Raw genomic sequence first — 12265 nt, forward strand, 5'->3', positions numbered from 1 at the left:
ACTTCCATTTTTGTTGAAAATTCAAAGTAGTTCGATTTCAATTTTATCTATTCAAACTTTAATTGAACTGGACTGGACTGCTTAATACCCTCGACAGATACCCTACTAGTCCAGGTTGATTGGAAGACGAAGCTCCTCCCACAATTTCACTTTCATTTTTTTTTTCCGTCAACTCAATAAAGGGGAAGGAAAAGGGAAAAGGTGTGAAAGTATGGAGGGTCCAAATGAAGAGTCTGAATCATCAAGAATGCTTCTTGATGGCTTTTGACCTCAAATTACAGAGGCTCTACAAAATTTGGATGATGAATTATTTTATTTTTATATTTTTTATTATTTTTTATTTATGCTCCACATAATTTGTGGCCGTAAGTGGTAAGACGATCCACATTCGTATAAGTGACTGCCCAACAAATTAAGATTTAGCCACGATATTCTTCCAATTAATTCTTAAATTAGAATATTACACGTGAATTCAAGATCCCTTCAACAGTGGAAGACAGAGAGACAGAGATTTCTACTATTCCACAACCCACGCACCCTGTCTTTTTCTCTTGCTCTTTGGAGTTTCAAGCCTATAATTAGTCTGTGTCTCTGCGAAGAACGACCATACAAGGTAAAAAGAAAGCTTCCAGGCGAAACGCGTTGGAGACCTAGGCGGAAGAGATGAGCGGAGGAACAGGTGGAGAAAAGGGTTCGACAACCTCGACGAAGACCCCAGCAGATTTTCTCAAATCGATCCGTGGCAGGCCTGTCGTTGTGAAACTTAACTCTGGCGTCGATTACAGAGGTATTTTAGCCTGTCTTGATGGATACATGAACATAGCAATGGAGCAAACCGAAGAGTACGTCAACGGCCAGCTCAAGAACAAGTATGGTGATGCTTTCATTCGAGGAAACAACGTTCTTTACATTAGTACTTCTAAAAGGACACTTCCGGATGCGCCTTAGTTTCCAAGAGGTGTGTTTTTAAGGGATGCTACAAAAATTTCTTTCTGTTTTTTTTCTTCTTCTTCTTCTTTTGTTGGATTCAGGCTATCTATCTTCCTGTTAAGAATATGGTAGCAATTTATAGCGTTTTTTGTCTCCATTAATGATCTTCAATGTCTTATGGACTGTTGAATGAATTTGTCTACCAATGTTGTTTATTAATTAAAAGAAAGAACCTTGTTCAGAAACTGTTAGAGGTTTTAGTCACCAATGGCCACATTAGATTTGGTTCTTAATTCTGAGAAAATTCTTCTGTTCTGGTCATATTATGAAAGGAGGATGCATAGGAGAACGTTACGTTGGTGTTGCAGGTAACGACTAAATTTGGTGCACGGACTACAAATATCTAAGTGTGCTTTTGCATATCATGCCTGATCCCTTCTCCATGCTGTGTTGCTTTCCCTATATGGACTGTAATTTCTTTTAACTTACAGGGGTTCAAGCAATTTCGGCTGAAATTTCCCTAGTTGATACTGTAGTTGGACTTGATTGGACTCAACAAGTCCGCGCCCCCCTTCTGGTGAAATGCTTTTAGAGCTTGTTCTGAAAACCATAAAATAGAGGGAATGACCTAACTTTATTTGTACTGCTTATATGGTTGTTGAATTGTTCTCCACAACAGTAGTTCATTTTTTTTCCCACAATCTAGTGTGGTCTAGAGTTCTCCCTCTAAAGTGCCCTTCTTGTCCAATGTCATGACATGAAGCTTGTTTCTTGTTGTCTCTTTATACATGAGATGTTATGGCTCTTGGAATTTGATTTAAAATTCTTGATCTCCCTCTTTGCCCCTGCAGAATAAAGTATTGACTAATTACTCCAAAAATTCTAAAATAAAGACCAAGGGAAATCTTTAAAATGATTCTTTGCATCCTTGTGACTTGTATGATGTGTTTGGCTTTGAATGCTTGATGGACGAGTGCTATTGTTATGCATAAAGATGGGATGTAAACCTTGATTTTCCTACCAATATATAGTTCTTCACCACAAAGTAAATATTAGAAATGCCACTAATATTGTTGAAAGGGAGTTTATCATTGTGACATAAAAAGTGGTCCTTATTCTTTTGTTCACTGCAGTTGAACCATAGTACATCCAGAGCACACCACTACCTGTAATTTTCCATCCACTGCTTAGGATTAGATCAGATGTTGGAACATTGATTTTTTTAATTTTTTAATGGATATGGGTCTTGAACTTATTGCTTTAATGAGATGGAAGCTATATAGCATGCACCCAGGAGGGAAAAAATGGAAGGGTATAACGATCAGTCTTTTGGTGACTTAGTAGGGTGGTATAATTAAATGAAAAGAAGCAGGAAAACTCGTGGATATGGACTTAAAAAATGATGCTGTGGATATTGAGATTTCTTGAGATATGGTTACATCTATCAAGCTTGTGCTAAAGAAGATATGTTGTCATACAATCAGTGCTTATGTAGCTCAAGTAGGTTTGGATGAATGCCCAAAATCACATTTCTGGTAATTATATTTGGTTTAGTACGAGGTTTTAGCCAAGGAGAAAAGATTAATGATGGGGGTGATTCAATTTTCATGTTGAGAGGCATGTAGAGGCTATTGAGGCATTCATGTAGGTTATGATTTTGGCTAGAAAAATGAAGAACGGTTGTCAGTCTTAGATTGTTCAGTCATCTATGATTTATCCATTATAAGCACCTTCATTGTAAAGAGCAGATTATATTATTATCTATGTGAGTAAGCATAATAGTAGCCTGATAGTTTTTTTCTCACTGGGAGGGCCACTAGAGTACTATGTGAGGACTGTGAAGTGATAGTAGGGGATATCCTATCCACTCAACATAGATTAGTGGAATATATGATTCACTCCATAGGTTTGTGAGGGAGAGGAGCCTATTTTCCTTTGGATGAAGTGATGGAGCTTAAAGGTGATCTTAAATTCATTCACATAAAAAGCGATCAGCTAAGGAAAGTGGAATTGCATGGTAGACACTGATAATGAACAATGTGGAACAAGATGCTGACTTATATTAAGAAGGTTGCCAAAGATGTCCATGGGAAATTGAAGGGAAAGCATTACCCCCCCCCCCCCCCACTAGGAAGAGTTGGTGGTGGGAGGACGAGGTTCAAGCAATCATTAAAACCAAGAAAGCTAGTTTCAAGGCTAAGGATGTTGAGTGTTTCAAAAGTTATAAATCCACCTGAAATGAAGTGAAGTAAACTGGGGAAAAGTAAGGGCAAAGAAGTATGAGGTTTTTTATTTTGTATTTTTTTTTTATTATCAATATCTAAATGTAAAGAAGGAGAAAGCGCTATCTATAAGATATATGGAATACAGCAAAAGAAGAGTGGATTTTGATCATTTTAGGTGTATTAAAAGTGATGTTGATAGAGTGCTTACAAGGGATGGGGACAGTATGAAGAGATGGGAAGAATAATTTTATGGCCTACTGAACAGAGACAGCTTGAGTAGGAGCGCCCTGAAGAATGTGTTACCCATCAACACACCACATTGTCTTCACTACAGAAGGTTAGGGTTTTTGATGTTAAAGAAGCCTTTACAAAGGCGAAAGCAGGCAAGACACTAGGTCCAGGTGGGGTCCAAATTGAAGTATGGAAGAACATAGTAGTACGTGGTTTCTCTTGGCTAAACAGACTCTTTAAAATTTCTTTTAGTGCAAAGAAAATGCCGGAAGAATGAAGGAGAAGCATCCCTATCTACAAAAATATAGGTGATATACAGGCTGCATCAACTATAGAGGTATAAGATTAATGAATCATATCATGAAATTACTGGAAAGGGTTATTGCAGTCTACTTGAGTAGGGAAACTACTATCTTGGAGAGCCATGTGGATTAGCATCTTGGAGCACTAATTCTTTCTTGGGAAGCTGAATATGGATATTAGTGATTATGAAGGTATTATTTAACACCACAGCTTATAGGTATTAGTGAGCTATTGGAAGTCTATGAATATTGCAAAACAAGCAAAGAAAAGTGGATGCATATTAATACTCCAGGATTTTATTTTACTTTTGTGGTTTGGCTTCTTTTTCTCTCTCTTTTTTTTTTTTTTTTGGGGGGGGGGGGGGTGTTGAGGAAGCAAATACAGTTGGTGATTGGTTTTTCAATCAAAGTCCTGCAAGTTGTGTTTATTTTTTTTATGGATCTTGGTAGTTGTCTGTATTGAATGGATAGGTTCTTCAGGCATACGTTGCCTATGGTGATAGCTAATCCTTTTTTATAGTCATTCTGTGAGAAGTGGGAAACATGTGGCTCTTTACAAATTCGGATGCTTCAACTAGCTAACTCTTTTGAGTACCATCCCAAAGAAAATAAGACAGGTTCAAAGAGTTATGTACCTGTAGTATGTAAGAGAAAAATGATGTTATGCAGCTTGCTACCGTATGGATTGAACCCTTCAATCAGTTCTCATGAATTGGATTTCCTGAGACGTGTATTACATTACCCCCTAGGTTTCTCATGATAGGTTTGTGTAACGTAATGTTTGGTCATAACACCAGCCAAAGGTCTCAAGAGAATTTTCCTATCCCATAATCCCATGATGACTTGAAGCATCAGTAGTCTTTGTCCTGTAATTCTGTGTTAAACCTATCAAAATCCTTTTAGGAGGTCCATCGTTTATACTATTATTGGTGACATTTAAAACTTGCTGGAAATGCTAGGATCCTGGACAAGTGATACACCTAGGCATGAAGCTCTGGCAAATCCTTGCCAAGCCATGGTTGCTGTCACTTTAGCTTTTCTACGTAGATTTTTCTCTAAACATGGATAGATTTACTTTCACTGATCTTCACAAAAATGACATGAAAAGCAGAGACTTTTAAATTGAAGTGTTAAAGAGCCACAGTTGCTCTTGACTGTCAAGGACCAACATCCACTTTCTGAGACAGATGGCATCATTCCGAGAATGTGGCTAGGTCAGTTTGTAGTATTCACGATTTGTATAATGCTGTAATGTCTACCAAAAAAAAAAAAGTATAATGCTGTAATGCAATAGAAGGCTTTTATTTCATGATCATAGGGGCCAAGATGAAATGAGCAAGCTTAGGGCTTGTGGAGTTCTACCGCCGGAGTTGGAATCTTCTTCCGGTTTCTTGGTAGAGCAGAAACTAACATTTCTCTTCATACTAAGTAGCAAGTCCCATTTTTCTCTTTTCTAGGCATATGTGCGCTGGATCCATCTTCCTTGAACCAAGAGTTGACGAACAGGCAGTAGCATTTCTAGAAATGGTTGATCATTCCGTTTACATTTGCATTTTGATTATGGAAGAATCATGTGTAGGCAGAATCTATCCATTCATACTGTTTAGTGGTCGTTGGACTGGATGAGCATTTGGATTTCATTGATTGAGACACTGTTCAATATAAGCTAATTTTTCTTGTTATGAGAAATCTTCAGTCTTCTGAAGCTAGTTCAATTTTATGTCAAAATGTATAAGATGCCTCCCCTGGAAGATGGGAAACCAAATCATTGATCATGAACCTGTGAGATTTGTCAACTATTACAGTGTGCATGTGATATTTTATTTTTGAAATATTCCATCCTTTTGCCTGGTGTTGAAGAATAAATGCACTGAAGAAAATTCACTCTTGCATCAGGCTTTCTTACTTAAGGGCGTAATCCAACAACTGTGCATCAATTGGCCTTGGCTGATGTGGCTATCTGCTGTTGGACTAGTTATAAGAAAGAGGCACACTATTGTCGAAGATATCTTTTCTTGAGCTCGGTGTTTCTCAGTCCTGAAAGTCCATGTTTGGGAATGAGTCCGGGTAATGAAAATCTTGGAAGATGGTACCATTGCTGTAGATTGTTTTCCGTATGAGTTTGCTTTGGATTTAATTGAAGTGGGCTTTTTATTTTTAGTTTTTGAACAATGGCGCTCTAATTTCAATCTGAAACTCAGGTAAGAAGGGAAAGTTGGTAGCAGAGCTATATTTCTTTCATTTGCATCCGGTATTTATATTTTTATTTTAAATCCTTTTATGAACTAGTAGCCAGACATGATCTTCTTCCCTGCCGAGAATGATTTTATTCACATTCACATTCTGGTGGTAAGAGAATCTGGAATCTACGGTTCATCATGTTTCGGGAAAATCGTGTTTCGTGTAGCAGTAAAGAGATGTTCTTCAGATGGTAAGCACAGGGCCATGGACCTTGTTCTTAATCAGGAAATGACGGGCATTGAAATCATGTTGGAGAGAGAGAGAACGTCAGATGATTAAAATTGGTAACAATCTTCATAATCTCTTCTTTCAATTCCGTTGCCCAGCTGTATCAGATGTATAATACAATTTTGGCATTGCAATGCCAAAAAAAATTAAAAAAAAAAAAAATGAAGGCTCTCTATACTTTTTGTTTGTACATTTTATTTTGGAAGCATGGGGCGAAGCAGTGCCTGGGGGTTGATTGGAATTTCATTTGGCACATCACTTGAATAGGAACTATTAAGCAAACGCAGGTTTAACCTCCAGCCAGAAGCCCAAACATTATTAAAGATGATATTCCAACCATAATCCAGCTAAAGAATGCCAGAGAAACTGATATCTGGTATTTTATGCAGTCCACTCCCTCCCAAAATCCAAAATCTTTAGTGTATAAGACTATTACACCTGCCGCTGAGGATGCTGCTGAGAGAGTGATTGTTGCCGTAACCTGAAAATTGTCATTCAAAGCTATTAACAAACAGCTTGTGGACCACACAGTAAAAGAATAAGAGAAGCCAAAGGGTTTGATCAAGGCTAACCCAATCTCCAACAACAAAGAGGCAGACCAAAATAGGATTGTGGAGCACAGTCTTTCTTGCCAAGGCATATGTATCCAAACAGGCAAGCGCGAAGCTCCAGATGACTTGCAAAACCAATGAAGCAATCAGATAGCTGCAGAGACCATGGTGGCTTCAACATCAGGTTTAAGAAGTCATAATAAAGGGAACAAGTTGTACAAGACTGAAAATGCTGCAATTGAAATGAAGGATTCTGGGGACTTCAATGATATGTTTGCACAAATATTCCTGCTGCCCCACCCATGCCACCCCATTCCCATCTCTTCTTATCTTCCCACTTTCGAGTCCTGAAAGCAGAAAAGGAATGAAAAATGACCTAAAACAGCTGGACACATAAGACTCATACTTCCTCTACCACCCTCTATCCAAGCATGCTTGTATGGATAAACAAAGACTAGGACAAGTATACAAAGAGTATAGCCAGTTACAGAAATCACTTCTTGAACTACTACTTAAAAATCAGGCTATCAGCTATCAGGTACTGAAGATAGCAAGTTTTAATTTATGAGAGCTGCCCTTCAAATGTATGTCAATTCAAAGGTACTCGGGATCCATACATCAGGTTATGTGATCATGATCCTAGGACTAAAATCCTCGTCCTTTGACTGATATGAGTCGAGAAAACCTGAAACCTAGAGCCCATTATTGAAGTTTGAATGCTATAGTAAAGATGATCTGATCTAGAAGAGGAGCTCAACACCTCTGCCACCCCACCCCACCCCACCCCCCCGGCGTGCGCCCCTATAAATGAATGTCAACCACTTCAAAAGCTATTCAAAATCTAAAATCAGGAACTCTTTGGCGTGAACTCCCAAAAGAAACTCCTGCAACATCTGGAGTTGCAGCATCAGATAACAACTAAAAGAATTTGAAATCTTATCATCTGCTATTCTACCAAAAATATTGGTATCCAGAAATAAAACAGCTTCACAAGATTGTGACCTAGTTTTATGCACAAGAAAACCTCTTAAAGCTCCACTCTGCTTTTGTTTTCATCCATCCATGAGCTCTTTCAAGCTCTAGTCTAATCCAGTTGGCTACCCTAAGTAAGTTGATAGTACAAGATCTCCTCTCTCAAAGCTGAAATTTCAATCTATGCACTTGTAATCTTTATCATGCTGCAAAAGCATGAGCATTTCATATTCAGTTTATTTGTAACATGGTAATAATAGAACCGAGTTTGATCTGATCAACAAATGCATCTCAGAATCACTTTTCTGGAAGAATGCAGAGATTCAGATCCCTAGAGCCCAGCTCTGCCCAAAAACAGTTGCAACCCAAAACCTTAATAAGTAGTGCTCAGAATCAATCCAGGGCGCTATAGCTGGAATATAACTAACCAGGGAAGTTTACCTCCACACACCATCAGTGCTTCCAAAGTAAATATCCTTTTCCAGCTTTAGTTGCCACCATATTGTTGAAGCTATCATGCTTCAAAGTTCTGTTCCACAATATCAGCTAGCTCCTCCAACTGCAATCGACAATAGATTGCATATTCAACCAAAGGGAGGCAAAATGCTCCGTATTCCAATTGATCAACATTTGCATTCTGATATTGATGACTGAAGCATGGGAAAGGGAACATGAAGTAGAAAATCCAAAAGTAAACAATGGATAAGGTGAGTTTGCCCCATCTACATTAGTAATTTTTCCTTCAAACCAGTACACAGCATCATCCAAGTAAATGGGGTTGCCTACATGGATCTCCTTTCTCTTATCAACCACATTCAAAGACAGTTGTTATTCCTCTTGACCTATGAATGTCTTTCCTCACTTGTTCTTCTATAGCCATTTTAGGCCTATCCCTGGCTCCTTTAGCTCCTCCAATCCAGATCATATCACCTATACTAGTGGGACAGTCAACAAGTCCTACACTTCTCAAAATTAGAATTGGACACAATCTTACTAACATGAACCACAACTTTATGTCCAATAGATCTCTTAAGTATGCCTCTCTTCACATCAACAGTATAACTCTTATTCAAATGCTCCCTAAGCAATAGTTATGTAGCTTCTAAACTTAAATTCAATGTTTTGTGTACGGCTTTCTATGATGAATGATATTTCACAATCTATTTTGATGCTATTCAAAGTAACAGGATTCTAAAAAGACATTACCACTTCAAGAAAGTTATTTTTTTCTCCCTTTTGAAAAACAAATTCCATTCTGAATCTTATATATTTTCCCTAACTTGTTCAAATTGCAGGTAGAGAATCTTTTTGGTTTTCTATACTAACTGATGTTCACTAATCCAAAAAGATTAACATTCACAAGGGATTACTAAAGGACCAAATTTCCTCAAGTGACTATTTTTTGTTAAACTGTATTTAGTTACACCTTTGTTCCCTCCCTAGATAATAAATTCATGGTGCAGCCTTCAGTTCCCATAATCATATACAGGAAGAAACCAGATTATAAACCTCTGACGGTTCTCCAAGCCCTTTTCCTTCTCAAATGATCCATAAACAATTCCTTCAACCCTGGATCGTCAACAGAAGTAGAATGTCGAAGAATTATAGACTTTCCATCAAAGGTGGTATCACTTACTAATACAATTCTTGCTCCAAGAGAAAGATCAGAAACAATTTCTTTGATTCTCTCCCTATTCCTCAACAACTCGCTTAAACAGCATGTAAGGCAAGGAACCCCTATTGATGTAGCAAGAAGCCAAGATATGAAAAGAACAAAAGCAATAACAAAGTCAGACAGAAAGTAAGAATAAATTGGAAAACCCGTAAACATGAACATCATTGACATCTTCAGCCTCACAGCAACCCATGATGGTGCTACATGAACATGTTGACATTCTTTCTAGCAAGGTTTTGGAACCATGAAAGTTCAAAATGCCATGGGAATTGCATCATATGGTTTTACAAGGTGACCTGATCCACAACATGTTACCTGGAGTCACAATGTCCAACTCTGATCAATTACAGGATCATCTCCTGAAATTGAAATTTAAAGTTTTAACCAAGTCAAAACTACTTTTTGAGTATTGAGTAACCAGCTATCATATACTCAAAAATTTAGCTCCAAGGATCCAAACACAGCCTATTGCTCTAGTGAAATGAGAATTGGTGTTAACTGTAAAAGGAAACTTCAGCATGACCAGCCCTGGGAACAATACTCCCTAGTGGATCTTATGCAGTACCAATATATTTGTAAAGCCTAATATATTGCATATCCATAAAAGAGTGTAGGAAAAGGTTCTCTTTAGCATGGTAAAAGTGCTTCCCTTTCCCACCCCAATCCATTGTTCCCCCCTCCAAAACATATGTCGCCACGGAGAGGTTGGTGGGGGGTTTCCCTAAACTTCCTACTCACTTCATTTATAAGCATCCTATATTTCAAAAACTATAATTCAATCCATAACCAAGTTCAATTATCTTTACCATTATGAACCCTCTGAGAAACTCAATGTGGTTTTGAGCCCCTTCCCACCACCCCACTCCCCAAGAAGGGAAGGAGGGGGGGAAGCGAGCGAGAGAGAGAAAGAACGAGAGTTAAAAAGCTTCTAACGACCAAACCAAGCAAAATTCCCAAAAACCAAATGATGAGTTTGTCTGAATTGAATGATAAAACTTCACGTATACATGATGAATTCTTTCACAAAATAAAAATGAATTTAAAACGGAAGTAGCATCTCAGACATATTATGAATTTGCTGAAAAAAGAAGTTGGGGGTCAGAGAAAAAAAGGAAAGTTTTGAAGTAGGCAGTAGGAAATACCAGAAAGCTGTGTATCCGAAGAAGTTGGATGTAGTAACCATCAAAGCTATTGAACCCACTGCAAATAGACACTGTAACACTCGAAGGAAGACGGCAGTCCAAGTTCCAGGTGTTCCTGGAAAATCTTTCATTTGTTCCAGCAACAACCCACCTCCCCAAAATTTAAAGTTGTGGAGGGAAAAAAAATCACCTCCTCGAGAACTAAAATGGAAGAAAACCCCTCATTCCAAGCATCAGGGCATGCAGCAGATAGCTAGTCCCAACTCAAAGGTAATCGTCGCCCAGAATCTGAATCTCAGACCCAAGATACGACCAAGGTTCACACTTTCGCTCTCAACCCTCAGCTGGACTGCTGGGAGAAACTCCTCCAAAAGAGAGAAATTGATACCCAGATAATCAATTAAACTGGACTTTGGAGGAGGAGGGCAGAGGTAGTTGAAAGGAGAATCACTTTCGTAAGCAACTACAAACAATTCTGATCGAGTATTCAGAAGGGAAAAGCCATGTAACTTGTCTTCCATGGATGTTGAGAATCAAACTGCTCATGAAAATGCCAACCTCACGCTTTGTTAGCCTCATGTTTTTTTCTTTTAATTGGTTGTTAACTTAAGGAAAATATATTAATTAGTGATAAACAGTGACGGCGATCGGGGGTTGGGAATCTTGGGATATCGTCCGCTCTCAACGCGAAAAAACCAAAAAGAAGAAGAAGCAGCAGCAACCTTAGCTTTTTCTTATATTTTAATTTATTTTTGGGGAACTAGGAGGGAGAAGAAGGCAAAAGATTTAAACCCTTGACCTCATGAAAATGCATTTACTATTTAAAATGAAAAGGCTATGAATACAAAATAAAGAATTTTGATGACCAAAGCTGAAATTTTGAGATCAATTTAAAGAGAAATAAACACAATTGATTACACTATGAAAATTTCTCCTTCCTTCCAAAGTATCTTTATAATCAAACAAAACTAGTATGTTTACTAGTAAGTGATAAAAGTTGGTTAGAATAAAACTCTAGCTCTGCCCTTTTTTCCACTCTTAGTATAACATCTTAACAAGTCTTTCTTTCAATAGAGACAAAACCTTCTCATTCGGTATGTGTGTGATATATGATAAGTCATTTTAACTTTGATTTGTTTTCCGAAAGACCCATTGACTTGATTTTGTTGAATCTGGTCGAAGTGTGTCTACATTGAAGCTTAATCAAGGCAGTTAGTTGCCACCAGCATGCTTACATATGTAATGTAAAAACATATGATGCATGTCTCATCGGGACACATGTGACTCACATACTTGTTGGTGCATCTCCGTTAGCCTATGATGAGTGCACTCTAAAGACCTTCATATGAATATATATATATATATATATATATATATATATATATATATATATATATATATATATATATATATATAAATTTAAAAAAAATTTCATTTGAGTATTAATTAAGTTTTTAATATTTAAATTGTTGTCTAAATGTGTAGAAAATGTAGGTACTAGAGAAAAGCTTTCAAAATATTTTGAAATTGAATTATCACTATGTTAATCTTAGGAACTAAATATTGTATTTAACGTATATGTATTTTGCTTTGAGCTATTGACAATAGCAAAATCGTGAGTCACTTTCAAAATATTTTAGAACTTTTTATATGTTTAATCTATATTGATTCATAAGAAGAGCCATAGAAGGATATCATTAACTTCACAATTCCACACACGTAGGTGCCAACAAAAAACAGTTTTTTTTTTAATTAAATAATTAATAAC

The 12265-nt window shown here is 37.3% G+C and overlaps 1 protein-coding gene and 1 pseudogene across 2 annotated transcripts; one reads left to right on the forward strand and one right to left on the reverse strand.

The window, feature by feature from the left end:
* Positions 1–462: 462 nt before the first annotated feature.
* On the forward strand, positions 463–6137 carry LOC149028304 (uncharacterized; annotated as a pseudogene). Its single transcript, XR_016169947.1, has 2 exons — positions 463–958; positions 5585–6137. The product of XR_016169947.1 is annotated as an uncharacterized LOC149028304 (transcript).
* Positions 6138–6231: 94 nt separating this feature from the next.
* LOC149028305 (CASP-like protein 5B3) lies at positions 6232–11046 on the reverse strand. The gene is made up of 3 exons (XM_089135784.1): positions 10498–11046; positions 6730–6862; positions 6232–6638 (listed from the first exon to the last, which is right to left on the reverse strand). The coding sequence occupies exons 1-3, from the start codon at positions 10626–10628 to the stop codon at positions 6447–6449; spliced, it is 456 nt and encodes a 151-aa protein (XP_088991910.1). The 5' UTR covers positions 10629–11046; the 3' UTR covers positions 6232–6446.
* Positions 11047–12265: the final 1219 nt, after the last annotated feature.

This window comes from Hakea prostrata, chromosome 1 (genome assembly GCF_041222555.1).
Source record: "Hakea prostrata isolate BN-2017 chromosome 1, UWA_Hpros_2, whole genome shotgun sequence".
Taxonomy (NCBI): Eukaryota; Viridiplantae; Streptophyta; class Magnoliopsida; order Proteales; family Proteaceae; genus Hakea; species Hakea prostrata.